General features: G+C 46.2%; 1 protein-coding gene across 2 annotated transcripts in view; it reads left to right on the top strand.

Moving 5' to 3' along the window:
• The first annotated feature begins 1,898 nt into the window (after positions 1-1,898).
• Positions 1,899-16,150, top strand: part of PGM2L1 (phosphoglucomutase 2 like 1) — an 80,390-nt gene continuing 66,138 nt past the window's right edge. The window contains exon 1 of one of the 2 annotated variants that reach the window (XM_048838834.2): positions 1,899-2,266. In XM_048838834.2, the coding sequence (XP_048694791.1) occupies positions 2,168-2,266 (99 nt within the window). In that variant the 5' untranslated portion in view covers positions 1,899-2,167. The remainder of the gene's footprint in view (positions 2,267-16,150) is intronic. The other variant, XM_048838843.2, reaches the window with a different exon arrangement.

The following is a 16,150-nucleotide window of genomic DNA, read 5'->3' as shown; positions in this document are numbered from 1 at the left end:
TGGTTGTAGCGTGCGTGTGATGGCTTCCCCTGGGATTTATGACTTCTGCTGACCAAAATCCTCAGGCCACAGAGTACCAACTCCCATTGCCTTGAATGAGAATCAATTCACCCTGCAGCCAGAAAACAGGGTGTCTCAGGAAGCTGACTCAAAATCCTTGAGACTGGTCCAAACCACTGTAAAATTAGATCAACATTTTTCATGGGATGGATAGCTCCCTCCTATATCTTAAGCTTTTAAATAGCCTCTGTTGTTATCCTGGCACATATTATTTAACTGAAGCTGCCTGCCTCCCATTTGAGTTGTCTCCCACATTTCTTTGGGCCTGTTCCCTTCTTCTTCCACCCACACTGCATCCCTCCATTGTCTCTCCTCCCTGGTCCTCTCATTCTCTAGCCCCACCCCCACACATGAATTTCTTACACCCACAACTGTGATATCCCCGTTGTATTTTATCTCCCTTGATTTCAACCAGTCCCTAGACTGACATTACCAGGTCAGGCTTTTGTTTCCCTGCACAGCTCATAAACCGCAATCCCCGCCTCCTGTACTGATGGTTTGGCCAGAGACTGAAACCATCACATTTCTCTGCAGTCAGTGCCTCCTATCACTATGGAAACAGAAGCAAGGATGTGCTGCAGAGATGTGATCACTACAATGGCTTAGTGCGGAATTGATAGGGCATGTGAACAAACTCAATCTGAGCGGGGGGGACATCAGTGAGTTATAATTTTCTTTTTGTGGTGGTTTAACTCCAGCTGAGGCAGAGCTGGAAATGCTGCTGAACAAAGGGTTTATTCCTTAGATGAAGGGCTTTTTCCTCACTTGCTGGGAGGTGGATGAGAACAGTCTATTTGGATCACAGAGATGTTCTAGGGGTTTGCAAGTAGGACAGATGACAGTGTAACTGGCAATAAATGCTCATTTTCCTTAGCTGGCTACTGAGTGTTCTGAGCCAACATAAAAAGAAGGAATGATGAAACAACTGGAGAGGATTTTCTTTGCTCAAGATGTGGCTTTTCCGGACATAAGAATGGCCTACTGGGTCAGACCCATGGTCCTGTATCCTGTCTTCCAACAGTTGCTGGTGCTGGATGGTCCAGAAGGAATGAACAGAACAGGGCAATTTATCAAGTGACCTACCCCCTGTTATCCAGCCCCAGCTTCTGGCAGTTGAAGGTTTAGGAACACCCAGAGCGCTGACTATTTTGGCTAATAGCCATTAAAGGCTCTATGCTCCAGGAATTTATCAAATTCTTTTTTGAACCTGGTTGTTCTTTTGGCTTTCACAACATTCCCTGACAGCGAGTTCCACAGCTGGGCTCTTGGAATCCTGCCTGCCAAGCGCTGAGCCCACTCAGGTGCTCTGTGACCTACACTTCCTGTCCTAAACTCTTCGCTAGCGCTCAGAGCAGCTGCTCCCCGCCCCAGAGGTGGCCGCACATCATTGGAGGTGTGTGCGCTGGGCTCCATCCGGCTGCCACCAAGGTGGGGTTTGCCACTGGCGTCAGTGGGAGCCGGAGTAGGCCACGGCTGCGCGAGGGGCCTCGGGGCCCTGGAGAGACGGTCTCTGACCGAGAGCGGAACACGTGGTGGGCACCCACTCGGGGTCAGCCCTAGCCGCCTCCACACCGGCAGCGCCCAACCCCGGGAGAGAGCGAGCGCGCAGGGACTGCCGGGAACTGGAGTCCCTTACTCTCCCTATGCTCCTCCCACATCTCGACCAAAGAAGGGAGGGAGAACTACATTTCCCGTGGGGCACCGCGAGAGGGGCAGCACAGGGACGGGCACGCTGCCCCGCGAGCCGCAGTCGGAGGCGGGCGGGGCGCGGGGCCAGGAGCGCGCGCGCGCGCGCGCCGGGGCGGTGCCGCTGGCTCGGGGTGGGCGTGGCCCGGAACGCGGCTGCGGCGCCCGTTGCGGGCGGGGGTGCCGGGCTCGCGGAGTGCGCAGCGGAGGGACCGTTATTCTGAGGCGGCGCAGCCTGGCGGCGGGAGGGCGCTCGAGGGTCTGTCCGCGCGCCGCCTGAGCCCTGCCCGGCCCCTGCGCCATCGCCGCCTAGTCCCCGGCTGAGGCACCGAGCCGCGACCCCGTCCCGGGCGATGCCCTGGGCCGTGCTGGCCGCCGGCAGGTGAGTCCCCAGCGTCCGCCGCTCGTGCGACCCGCCGCCATGGGGGACGGGGATGTCAACTCCAACCTGCTCATCGCCCGCAGCACCGGGGACGCGCAGCTGGACGAGGCGGTCGGGCAGTGGCTCAGCTGGGACAAGGTGGGTACACCGCCCCGCCGGCCTCCGGGGGGCAGCCGGGCAGCCCCCTGACGGGGGTGTGTGTGTGGGTGTGTGTGCGCGTGTGCCCTGCCCGGGCGCGGCCGGGGCTGAGCCGTGGTGTCCGCGCGCCGGGGGGCTGCTGGGGGGCGGGTGTGTGTGTGTGCGCGGGTGCGCGCGCCGGGGGGCTGCTGGGGGGCGGGTGTGTGTGTGTGCGCGGGTGCGCGCGCCGGGGGGCTGCTGGGGGGCGGGTGCGCGCGCGCGCGCCCCTGGGAGCTGTTGGGGGGCGGGTGTGTGCGCCGGGGGGCTGCTGGGGGGCGGGTGCGCGCGCGCGCGCCCCTGGGAGCTGTTGGGGGGCGGGTGTGTGCGCCGGGGGGCTGCCGGGGGGCTGCTGGGGGGCGGGTGCGCGCGCGCGCGCCCCTGGGAGCTGTTGGGGGGCGGGTGTGTGCGCCGGGGGGCTGCTGGGGGGGGGGTGGGCTTCTTACCAGAAGGCTTCAGAGTAGCAGCCGTGTTACTCTGTATCCGCAAAAAGAAAAGGGGGCTTGTGGCACCTTAGAGACTAACCAATTTATTGGAGCATAAGCTTTCGTAAGCTACAGCTCACTTCATCAGATGCATTCAGTGGAAAATATAATGTCTCGCCTGACCCCTGTAAATCAAAAGTCACCGACCCCACCAAGCAGACCGCACTAAACCCCACCATCCAGGCTTAGACCCAAGTATCACAGCCCGTAGGAGCAGACTTCTTGTGTGCTCTCGACGGCGTGTCTGCCTTCCGGGAGCCACTGGATTGCGCAAAAGGGCATCAGGCAGTGTTGTCAGATAGCTGGCAGTACTGGCCGATAGCTCTCCGATGGAGGGCTACATCCTCCCACCCCGTGCAGATTTTATCCCACTAAGGTGCACTTTGCTGTTCCTTAAAAAGTGTATATTAGTCACCCCTGGCCACTGCTGTCTTAAGACATTTAAAAAACAAACAAACACGACCACAGTGTGTGTGTGGGGTGGTGGTGGGGGGGATGTGTCTCTGTTCCCTCTGAGGACACATTAATTTGGCATTAGTTGGCTTTTCACTTGGTTATGTTTCTCTTCCTCATCTCTCTTGTTTTTTACCAATAAGTGTCAGATCTGGTCTCATGACATCTCATTCCAGTTCTCCCTCTATCCCTTGCCCAGTAACCGATGCTCCTTCTGTGAGGTTGTCCCACTGCTCAGGTGGTGGTGAGCTGAGCTCTCATGCAACAAGGGGTCAGGGTGAGAGAAGTCATTTGAAAAATATATGGGAGGAGGAATGTGGCATGTGAAGGTCCTGGAATCACAGATGGGAGTAAACACTATGTTGTGTTGTAATCTGTTTAGCACATAATGTAGCCTATGAGAAGATATTAAGGGGAAGATGCATTGATTGACCGATAAATTACTGAATGCATTGCGTTATGTGGAGAAGCGAACACTTCAGTGGTTTCTCTTTTCAGTTAAATCCCAGATGGAATTAATCTGGCCCTAATGTAGATGAGCAACATAAGAAACTCTTTGTGGTGATTGACGGGTTCTGAGGGGGGCATTCAGTATGAAAAAGGCAAAAATTTTAAATGGCAAACATATTTTTAATGCAATGCGTAACTAACCTAAAGGAATACACTACTGTAGAATATTGTGTTGTAAAGAAAAAAAATAAAGGCTATAATACTTCATGGCACAAGCTCACCACCAGCTGAGGTTAATGAGCCAGAGTATCCAAGGGTATCAAATAATTAGATGCCTTATAGTGTACAAATGCTTTCATCTGAAGTATTGAGTATTCGCTGTTGTCTGTGATAACAGACTAAATGGCTTATTAATTTGTTTTGGTATGAGAGTTCCATTGTTAGGCTTGATCCTGCAAAGACTTGTCTCCCGCTGAAGCCAGAATTACTTACATGAGAAAAACTTTTGCAGGATTTGGCCATTTTGGGATATCAAAGCTCTTACAAATTTCACTGATTGTAAGAACTCTTTGTAAAGCGAATATGTTGGCTAGTACTGAATGCAGTCACCTGAAACCTAGCAACTACTTAATAGCACATGCACAGCTGCTTGGGACAAGAAATGAAGAATACCTGTATTCAGAGTAACAGCCGTGTTAGTCTGTATTCGCAAAAAGAAAAGGAGTATTTGTGGCACCTTAGAGACTAACCAATTTATTTGAGCATAAGCTTTCGTGAGCTTCAGCTCACTTCATCGGATGAAGTGAGCTGTAGCTCACGAAAGCTTATGCTCAAATAAATTGCAAAAAGAAAAGGAGTACTTGTGGCACCTTAGAGACTAACCAATTTATTTGAGCATGAGCTTTCATGAGCTACAGCTCACTTCATCAGATGTTTACCGTGGAAACTGCAGCAGACTTCATATACACACAGAAATCATGAAACAATACCTCCTCCCACCCCACTGTCCTGCTGGTAATAGCTTATCTAAAGTGATCAACAGGTGGGCCATTTCCAGCACAAATCCAGGTTTTCTCACCCTCCACCCCCCCACACAAATTCACTCTCCTGCTGGTGCTAGCCCATCCAAAGTGACAACTCTTTACATAATCAAGTCGGGCTATTTCCTGCATAGATCAAACCTTGATCTATGCAGGAAATAGCCCGACTTGATTATGTAAAGAGTTGTCACTTTGATCTATGCAGGAAATAGCCCGACTTGATTATGTAAAGAGTTGTCACTTTGGATGGGCTAGCACCAGCAGGAGAGTGAATTTGTGTGGGGGGGTGGAGGGTGAGAAAATCTGGATTTGTGCTGGAAATGGCCCAACTTGATGATCACTTTAGATAAGCTATTACCAGCAGGACAGTGGGGTGGGAGGAGGTATTGTTTCATGATTTCTGTGTGTATATAAAGTCTGCTGCAGTTTCCACGGTAAACATCTGATGAAGTGAGCTGTAGCTCACGAAAGCTCATGCTCAAATAAATTGGTTAGTCTCTAAGGTGCCACAAGTACTCCTTTTCTTTTTGCGAATACCTGTATTGGCATTAAAGGAGTTTAAAAACAATATAATTATCCATGTTCCTAAAGTATATTTACACTGCATTATGTGAGGCCATTGTAACTTCTTATTTGTCTTGACTTTCTGAATCTAGAAAACTAATGTGTAAAGATAGACTTATGTCATTTCTTCAACATTAAACATAGAGATTGGAGTTCAGCATGCAATTTTAAAAATAGAACGAGGCACCAAAAGGGCTGCACAATTATCCTAGTTTTCACAAAACACTAAAATTTAATTCTAGGATGTAGTCAGGATCCAGTATTGTGGATTATCTGGCTAATAATTTTTCATGTAAAGATTCGATTCTAAAGCCAAAAGGGACCATTGTGATCATCTAATCTGACCTCCTGTATAACACAGGGCATAGAACTTCCACAGAGTAATTCCTAGATACATTGTCAGGTTAAAAATTGTTTGTTTGCTTTTTAAAAAGCTTCCTGACCTGTGTTACTAAACACCTTAGATTAATAATGAATTTTTAAAACCTCTAATTTACAAAGTTTTCACTTTTAATTTTAGACCGTCGAAATAAAGTGTCAAAATTACTTTTGTTTACACTTTGTGCTAGTGCCTGATTTCCAGAATTCTTATGCAACTGCAGCCCGAAGTGCAACATCGTAAAATCCAAACATCAGGCCTTATTCAGCAAACATCTCATTGAATGAATGTATTTGAACAAAGCATGAAGGTAAAATGTGAAGGATTTTGGTTCTTCCCTCCTGAAATGATGCTAGATAGAAGAACATTAAAAACAGGTTTCTTAAATACTAAATTTTAATGGAAAAATATTTGGATAAGAGCTGCAAAAGCAAAAAAGATGTAGTATGACATCTTTATCAAAATGAATATAATGAATTAAAAAATCTAATTAATCAGAATCTTTATGTGTGTGTGTGTGTATGTCTTTTTTTGTGGTTTGTTGTGATTTTAAACTCCTTAATTATGATTTCTTTCCTTTGGCCAAAGACAAAGCAAAACATGCTTGCGCATACATGATTAATTTACTTCTGTGAAGCTGTCATCCCATAGCATTGTCATGGTAAACAGATACTTGCTGTCTCCATTTTAAAACCAGTTTCCTGGAGCCCTAAAAACCCTCAGCCTTTTGGACTCTTATCATTTTAGGCTTTTTATTGTATCTGCAACTGCCTGTGGCCAACAGAAACATCCACCTTAGCCGTGAATCTGCAGTGCCCAAGAGGAACAATAGGCAACCATTTGACTCCAGGCTAAATAGCACTAGCTTGCTAATATTGTCTTTTCCTTTTTCCTCTCAGATTAAGAGCTGTAGGATGGTTCCCAAAGATAACATAACACATTGGCATTTGTACAAAGGAAACTTTCACTAATCTAAATTCTGTTTCCATCATGTTTTTCCATTTGTTTCCTTTTCTTCTCGTGTACTTTTTCTCAGTTTCCTCTTTCTTATCATTTTTTTGTTGTTGATCCCAGTCTCATTTTTCTACTGCTGAGAAATTAGCTCTTTCAAGTTTACAAGATACAACAGCATTCTGGGTTTTTTTGGTCTTCACTCCTCCTCATCTGTAGACCACATACTTGACCAAATGAAACACTAGCCTATTCTGCTATGGGCATTTCCCCTCTCTCCTTGTTCCCATTTTTGATTTCTGAATTCTTTTTATTTTCCCTTTGATCTCCTAAGATTGAGTTTGGGCATGTACAGACTTCTCAAAAAGGGGTCCCAGAACAGGATTTTTTTGAGCAGAACATCTCCCACAGGGAGCTCACTATAGGGTCCCAACCTCAATTGTGAGTAGGTGGGCTGCCTGTTTTCATTAGGTGACTTTATATAGTGGTATGAAAACAAGATTCTTTCACTGAAGATATGATATCCTTTTATAAGGCCCCTACCACCATAGTGTCTGAGAACCTGTTGTGGAGAGCAATGCAGAAGGCATTTAATATGAACCTGGAGGATCAAATACTGGCTTCACACCTGAGGAATTTTCCAGGGCGACAGTACATCTAGTTAAGGTTTGGAGCAACTAAATAAAAAAATGTGGGCCTAAAGGGAGGGATTTATCTCTCTGTCTGGAAAGACATAGTAATGTGCATAATGAGCGGGTATCTGTCTGGGAGGTAAATTCTCAATCAGCATTTAAAAATAAATGCTTATACTCCTATTGGCCAGCTGCACGTTTGTTGCTAGTTAGCTCCTGCAAAGCCTACACCCTCTAATGCGGAGGTGGGCAAGCTACGTCCTGAGGGCGGCATCCAGCCCTTCAGACATTTTAATCCAGCCCTCAAGCTCAAGCCGGGGAGCGGGATCTGGGGCCTGCCCTGCTCCAGCTGGGTAGTGGGGTCGGGGGCTTGCCCCGCTCCGCGCATGCCGGGGCTTTGTGTGGCTCCTGGAAGCAGCGGCACGTCCTTTCTACACGTAGGGGCAGCGAGGGGGCTCCACACACTGCCCTCACAGCTCCCATTGGCCAGCAACCACAGCCAGTGGGAGCTGCAGGGGCAGTGCCTGTGGACAGGGCAGTGTGTAGAGCCGCCTGGCTGCGCCTCCGCATAGGAGCCGGAGGAAGGACATGCTGCTGCGTCCGGGAGCTGCTTGAGGTAAGCGCCACCCGGAGCCTGCACCCCGATCCCTTCCTGCACCCCTGCCCCAGCCCTGATCCCTCTCCCACTCTCCAAACCCCTCAGTCCCAGCCCTCCTGCACCCTCATCACCAGCCCTACCCCAGAACCCGCAACACCAGCCGCTCATTCATGGCCCGCCATACAATTTCCATACCCAGTTGTGGCCCTCGGGCCAAAAAGTTTGCCCACCCCTGCTCTAATGGATGTCTGATTACTTGAGCATGCTCAGTGGAGGAGTCCTAACTTTATCGGTGTTGGCTATATGTGATATTAAGTTCTCGGGTGGGTAAGTGGAGAGTTTTCATAATGGGAATCTGGGTGTCATTCTGTGCCTGAGAAGAGGGATTATTATACTGGCGTCAAGCAGCAGAAGACTGCAAAGCTTCTATCTGAACAGCAAATGGAGAAAACTTGTTTGACTTGTGGTACTGCAGTAATTCTGGATGTGCTGACCTATGTGAGGAATCCCATTGACTTATTGTTTTCATAGAATATCAGGGTTGGAAGGGACCTCAGGAGGTCATCTAGTCCAACACCCTGGTCAAAGCAGGACCAATCCCCAATTTTCGCCCCAGATCCCTAAATGGCCCCCTCAAGGATTGAACTCTCAATCCTGGGTTTAGCAGGCTAATGCTCAAACCACTGGCTCTGCCAGCACAGTGGTGCACTTGCACAGAGCTTACTGCAGAATTGTGTCTTGGTTGGTGGCTATGATCCTTGATGTGGACTGGTAGTGGTGGCTGTGTATACACGAAAGATTATGACAGATGAGCTGTTTCACTTTGAAAAGATGCTGCAGTGCATCTGTACTCTGGTTTTCATATTGTTGTTGTAAAGTTGCATTTAAAGATAAAACTGAAATAGGTGCATTGATGAAATTTTCTAAAGGCTGACAGATTTTACATTACTACACTTTCTCCTTACAAAATCTTTAAAGCAAGCTTCTCCAAGCAACGACAAATTGAGCACAACTGATTGTCAGAAGCCAAAGAGAAGAAATATTCTGAAATCACTCCATGTGCATTTCAGTGGCCAAAGGTAGATTATAAAGTTGAAGGACAAAAGTGAAAATCCTAGCCATAACTCACTGCAGGTGGATTTTGGGGATAGCAAAAGAATCTCCAAGTGCAAATAAGGCCATAGAGAATTAGCAGTTCAATTAAATAAGAGGCGGTAAGGTAAGGCAGTACTTTTGTATTTATTTATTTATTAAAACTGAACCCAAGATATATTGGCAACCAATCTTCAGAAAATTAAAAACCGCTACACTGTTAGTATTTATGTTAATGAAGAATCCTTGGTGCTATGTTAGAGCCAGAGTTGTGGAGAGGCTTGAAAAGTGCATTACTATGTTCTATTGCACACTGGAGTATACAGATTTCAGAATAGCGGCCGTGTTAGTCTGTATCTGCAAAAAGAAAAGAAAAGTACTTGTGGCACCTTAGAGACTGTTAGGGGGCTTATTCTCTGGTCCTTCTCACATGAACAGAGAGCAACAATACCCCAAGTCCAAAGGTGCAAACAATTCGGTGTTTATTGGGCTGAACTTCAAGCAAGCATGATTCCAGTTTCCTTCCGTAGTGTCCCCCTTCCCAGCTCTGACACCACAGAGCCTTACACCTGTGTCCTTGTTCCCATTCCTGCCCTTAGCCAAACATGATTCCAATTTCCCCACCCCCATTCCCTGTTCCCATTCCCCCCACCCCCACACACCCACCCACTTCCTGATTGACTGCAGACTATATAGTAAAACTTGAGTTCTGCTTAGCTATGCCTTAACCAGTCATTTTCCTGAAATTTAACTAACCAATCCTAACATATTGTAACATGATTATGTAACCAATTATATCCCACCACCTTAATTAGTTTACATCCAGCAAAATTAATTATACAGCAGACAGAAACAATCACAGAACCAGACAGAGAGATTATACAGACAAACAATGGCAAAGTGGGAACTATAATGACAAAACAATACAGAAGTGAGGATTTCACATCCCAGCTATTGATAAGTGAGTTCTTGCCAGACAGGATGCTATCAGACTAAGTTTAAATCACTTACTCCTACAACCTCAATTAAATTAAACTATCAACCTCAATTTCCTTTTACATCTTCTAGGCACTTCCCTTTCTCTGGAGGTGACAGGCACAATCAGGACAGGATTGTATTCCTAACAGCCCAATAGCACCTTCTTTCAATGTGACTAGGTTGGAATGTGAGGATGTGACCATTCGCTTCCCAGCTTATGGCTGCCTCTGTTGCTTAGCCAGAGATCTCAGCCTAAGAACAGGGCCTCAGACTGTCACAGTAAGAGAAGGAGCTTACACCGGCAGACAGTGATTTTGATTCTGTCTTCTATACCTCTATAACTAGATAAGTGATAAGAATACACCTAAATTCTTAGAGTATGGGCCTTTACAGACAGGCCTGAATATCTATATCCTAACACTCCACCCCTTTCTTTTTCTTTTTCTTTTGGGATCCTCCTGCCCAGGTATCCCTGGAAAAGCTTAGGACATATAGCAACACATTTCCTGATAGGGCCAGGCATCAAGGTGGAAGGTGTCGATATTCCATTTGTCCCACTGCCCCTTGTGTAGTATAGTGCCCTGCACCTTCTCTCGTACGGGCATATCACACCTATTCCAATTAGTGTTCCAGACTTCCCATTATAGTGGGCCCGAGAAGGTTGGGTCCAGGTTGTCTAGTGCACTGCAGGGTTTGGAGGGCTTATTGCACTACTTATAGGTTGTCTCCATATGCAACATAACACAAGTACAGTTAACAATACAAAATCCACAGTGACACCGAGTCCTGACCACTGCAGTATGGTCCAACATCCGAGACACCCCCAAAACACTGCCTCTCCTCCTTTGACAGGGTCACGGTCTTATGTGTCCAGTTGCTGGCAGTTGCAACAAGCTGCCCCTGCAGGCTTTGCTTGCTTTTGTCCATATCATAAGTCCATTGAATGTTCCAGAGAAATGGGATATTGTCCAAACCAGCTTAACCACTTGGCATGGAATCTGGCAGTATGCCCTGGTTTGATTATTCACAGCAATAATATTCACAGATCCATTTGTGCACCAAAGTCCAGATAGCAGCATATAGATGGATGTAGTTTGGTTATGGGCTGGTGTAATTGTGCCCCCGGTAATATGTACATTCCCAGCAAAACACCTTATACACAGGACACCCAATTGTCCACTCCTTGCATAGGCCGTTGATCCTGCTCCTCTATAGTCATAGGAGAGGGGCACATCCAAACATCTTCTGTTGATTTACACTATTTTACACACCGCTCCATTGATTCCCAGTGAGCTCCTCCCCTTCTCATTATTTCCATAGGGCTTGTAGGGACCACCTTAGTTGCTGTTCCATTTCCAGGTATCATGGTAGCGATTACACAGGTGCTGGCCTCCTAGTTGAGCATTTTGCATTCCCATACACATCTCCCCCCCTCCCCCGGTCAGCCTTTTGAAGCCATCCCCCACCCGTATCATGAGATTTTCTGTTCATTAAAACACTACAATGCTAGCAACAAGATAAACACCACAGACAAACACAAAACACAGATCCATGGTATTGTGGGTTATTTTTCCACTGGCGCCAGCTTGCTTGTAGAGTGTCTGAAAAACAAAAGAAACAATCCCCACCCCCCTGGTGGGGACAGATTATTGCTTAATAATAATAATAATACCACTTTCTTTTACAAATTTCCTTGCTAATTGCCGGAAAAACAGAAGAATTACCTCCAGGCTGTCCTTATTTTGTTCTACAGTCAGGCTAGTGAATTACCCCACTCACTGGTCATTTATGAAATTCATGAGGTGGTATACCTCAGTTTCCCCTCTTGTGCAACAGACCATGTTTGCAATAGTTTCTCTGCTGTACCAAGCTTTAAATTTATTCTCAGGTAATAGCTGAGACACAGCTTCAGATTTGAGCACTGTACAAACACACACACAAAATTCTCTTTTGCCTAACATTCCTTGCACTGTGATTACTCTTTTTTACACAACTGTACCCCGATTACACTTCCATCTTGTACAAGTAGACACAACCAGGGGCAGCCAAGTTAAGTTCCAATAGAAACCCCTTACATCCTGATGAAGTGAGCTGTAGCTCACGAAAGCTCATGCTCAAATAAATTGGTTAGTCTCTAAGGTGCCACAAGTACTCCTTTTCTTTTTACATCCTTTAGTGATTTTGATTACATTACCCAATAGTCAAATAATTTTGATCAGATTCTCTCTCCGCCTGCTGCCTGCAGCAGTCCCTTATAGACCATTTCTGTGGGAAAAGGGCCTATTTTCCTTCAGAATAGCTGTAAAGGCTTCTGGGGACAGAAGCAAAGTGGTGGTATTAGCCACTCTGCCTGACCCCCTTGGATAATTTAATTACCAAGCTTCCATCCAATGTGACTGCACGGAGTTGCACATACAGTTACATTTATATAACTGGGTTTTATCATTAAACAAAAACTTCCTTCTTGTAACACCAAAAAGAAAAGGAGTACTTGTGGCACCTTAGAGACTAACCAATTTATTTGAGCATGAGCTTTCGTGAGCTACAGCTCACTTCATCGGATGCATACCGTGGAAACTGCAGCTGACTTTATATACACACAGAGAATATGAAACAATACCTCCTCCCACCCCACTGTCCTGCTGGTAATAGCTTATCTAAAGTGATCATCAAGTTGGGCCATTTCCAGCACAAATCCAGGTTTTCTCACCCTCCACCCCCCCACACAAATTCACTCTCCTGCTGGTGATAGCCCATCCAAAGTGACAACTCTCTACACAATGTGCATGATAATCAAGTTGGGCCATTTCCTGCACAAATCCAGGTTCTCTCACCCCCCTCCCAAAAACCACACACACAAACTCACTATCCTGCTGGTAATAGCTCATCCAAAGTGACCACTCTCCCTACAATGTGCATGATAATCAAGGTGGGCCATTTCCAGCACAAATCCAGGTTTTCTCACCCCCCCACCCCCATACACACACAAACTCACTCTCCTGCTGGTAATAGCTCATCTAAACTGACCACTCTCCAAGTTTAAATCCAAGTTAAACCAGAACATCTGGGGGGGGGGGGGGGTAGGAAAAAACAAGAGGAAACAGGCTACCTTGCATAATGACTTAGCCACTCCCAGTCTCTATTTAAGCCTAAATTAATAGTATCCAATTTGCAAATGAATTCCAATTCAGCAGTTTTTCGCTGGAGTCTGGATTTGAAGTTTTTTTGTTTTAAGATAGTGACCTTCATGTCTGTGATTGCGTGACCAGAGAGATTGAAGTGTTCTCCGACTGGTTTATGAATGTTAGAATTCTTGACATCTGATTTGTGTCCATTTATTCTTTTACGTAGCAGCAGGACAGTGGGGTGGGAGGAGGTATTGTTTCATATTCTCTGTGTGTGTATATAAAGTCAGCTGCAGTTTCCACGGTATGCATCCGATGAAGTGAGCTGTAGCTCACGAAAGCTCATGCTCAAATAAATTGGTTAGTCTCTAAGGTGCCACAAGTACTCCTTTTCTTTTTGCGAATACAGACTGACACGGCTGTTACTCTGAAACCTTCTTGTAACACCGCAACTGTTACTCTTTACCATTTCCACAACTCCCAAATGTTTACTTTCCTGCAAACCCTGTATCATCAATTTTTGCAAAAGCTATTTGTAACTTTTCACTCACTTCTTTAAATCACTTACTCCTACATTTAGTTCTTTAAGGTAGTGCAATTTGTCTGTAACAACTTAGCCACCAAGTACAATTATTGCCACACAGCTGCCTTAACCTGTGCTGTCTTTACTTTGAGACTGTTCAAAGAGGCAGTAAAACATTTGTCTCCATGGATGCCCATGGATCTTTTACTCCAAAAATTCCAGTGGAATACAGCAGACCTCCCTTATGCTTTGTCCAAAAAACCCCAAAACATCTCACATAAGTATCCAAAGTACTCTCCATTAAAACTTCAGAAAAACAAAAGTGTGGAAAGGCAGGGGGGAGAGGTGGAAAGAAACCAATTAAGCCTGTCAGGTCAGTTTAAAGTATAGGCTACCAGCAGCAAATTAAGTAAACCGAGAACAGAAGGAAGAAAAGGATATAGTTAGCTCTGAGCCAAGAGTAGGCTCCTTCGCCTTCTTTCTCTCCACTCCCCTAGGACCAAGTCCCAGCTCCAGTCTCTAAAGGTAGTCTGTTAACTCTGCTTTTGACCTTAAACCCTGTTGTGCCGAATCATCTTTAACCACCCCTAACTAATTTACAACCCTTCAGCAGCCCTTGCTGAAGCAGCACCAAACTTGAAAGATTACTGGCAGCTTCCCATAATGCTGCCCTTACTTCAAACCTCTCAGAAGCAGACTGAAGTGTCTCCTTTCCCTGGAAGGCATTCAGTCCCCATGGGCAGGAACCTTCTTCCACTACCCATATATCAAGGAGGGTGGGCTCCTTAGCCACCCCCATCCCTCTGGGTCCCCGAACACTTACTCCATTTTCTTTTTTAATCTCATCCCAGGTTGACCCCTGCACCTGGTATGGGCCCTGGTTCTTCCTTATCCATTTATCCAAAAAATCCTTTACCCTGGCTTGCCAGAACCCGCAACTACCATCACGAGAGTTCGCAATACCCCCTCCAAGCAGCTGTGCGGACTGTTGAGGAAGGGGACTTACAGGCTGCCACTCACCTATCTGATGCGATGCATCCGAGTGAGTCATCGGCACCAAGATGTTAGGGAGCTTATTCCTTCACCCACTTACTTCCCTGGTCCTTCTCGCATGAACAGAGAGCAACAATACCCAAAGTCCAAAGGTGCAAACAATTCAATGTTGGGGCCTTTAAGGATGCTAGAGCGTCCCGGAGCGTCTGTTTTATAAAACAAAGAAAACTTAAAAATCATTGAGGAGCACTGCTATTTTATATCAAAACAACCCAGGTTTTTTAACCTTAAAGGGTTTCAGTAAAGCCGCCTGTCATAGTAATTCTGGCAGCTGTCAAGAGGAGGCATGTCAGTCTACATCTATATTTGATTTATTTTAACTATTCTTTTCTGACCCTTCTATTTTTATATGAATTGAATTTGGTTTGAATTCATGCCTGTGTCTGTTTCTACCATGCTTGTTTTCTGTAGCCTGAAGAGCATGATTCTATGTAGCAACATCCTCTATGTTTTTGGTTAGTTGAGTAAAAGGTATTGTCTAATTTACATTAAATGAACTTAATAAAGGTTGTTACTGAAACAGGTCTGTTGTACAAAGGGTTTGGTTTTCATCCAAGCATCTCTCAGCTGTGTGTCTAGTCTGAGTTAAGATTTACTCTTGACCCCAGAAATATAATCGAATGCTGCATAGTTTTACTAATCCCCTGCATCGTTCCTGAGCCCTATATTCATTTTCAGCCCTATATTCATTTTCATTCATTTTCAGCCAGTGCTACAGTTACTCTCAGTGGGAAGCGTAATGGTGCAGTGATGCTGAAAGCTTTCCTGCACAATACAGTGTATTTGAAATAGGGTGTGTCAGTTTTTTCCTTTACTTCGTGCACTCCCAGTCTGCAGAAAAACCTGAGTGTCTCTGGATTAAGTTTAGAAGTGTGTGCAACAAGAGTGATGTAGTGGTGGGAGTCTGCTATAGACCACCGGACCAGGGGGATGAGGTAGATGAAGCTTTCTTCCGGCAGCTCACGGAAGCTACTAGATCGCATGCCCTGATTCTCATGGGTGACTTTAATTTTCCTGATATCTGCTGGGAGAGCAATACAGAGGTGCATAGACAATCCAGGAAGTTTTTGGAAAGCGTAGGGGACAATTTCCTGGCGCAAGTGCTAGAGGAGCCAACTAGGGGGGGCGCTTTTCTTGACCTGCTGCTCACAAACCGGGTAGAATTAGTGGGGGAAGCAAAAGTGGATGGGAATCTGGGAGGCAGTGACCATGAGTTGGTTGAGTTCAGGATCCTGACACAGGGAAGAAAGGTAAGCAGCACGATACGGACCCTGGACTTCAGGAAAGCAGACTTCGACTCCCTCAGGGAACGGATGGCCAGGATCCCCTGGGGGACTAACTTGAAGGGGAAAGGAGTCCAGGAGAGCTGGCTGTATTTCAAGGAATCCCTGTTGAGGTTACAGGGACAAACCATCCCGATGAGTCGAAAGAATAGTAAATATGGCAGGCGACCAGCTTGGCTTAATGGTGAAATCTTAGCGGATCTTAAACATAAAAAAGAAGCTTACAAGAAGTGGAAGGTTGG

This window comes from Caretta caretta, chromosome 1 (assembly GCF_965140235.1).
Source record: "Caretta caretta isolate rCarCar2 chromosome 1, rCarCar1.hap1, whole genome shotgun sequence".
Lineage (NCBI taxonomy): Eukaryota > Metazoa > Chordata > Testudines > Cheloniidae > Caretta > Caretta caretta.
The sequence above is the reverse complement of the archived record's forward strand: the minus strand, read 5'-3'. Positions and strand labels throughout refer to the sequence as shown.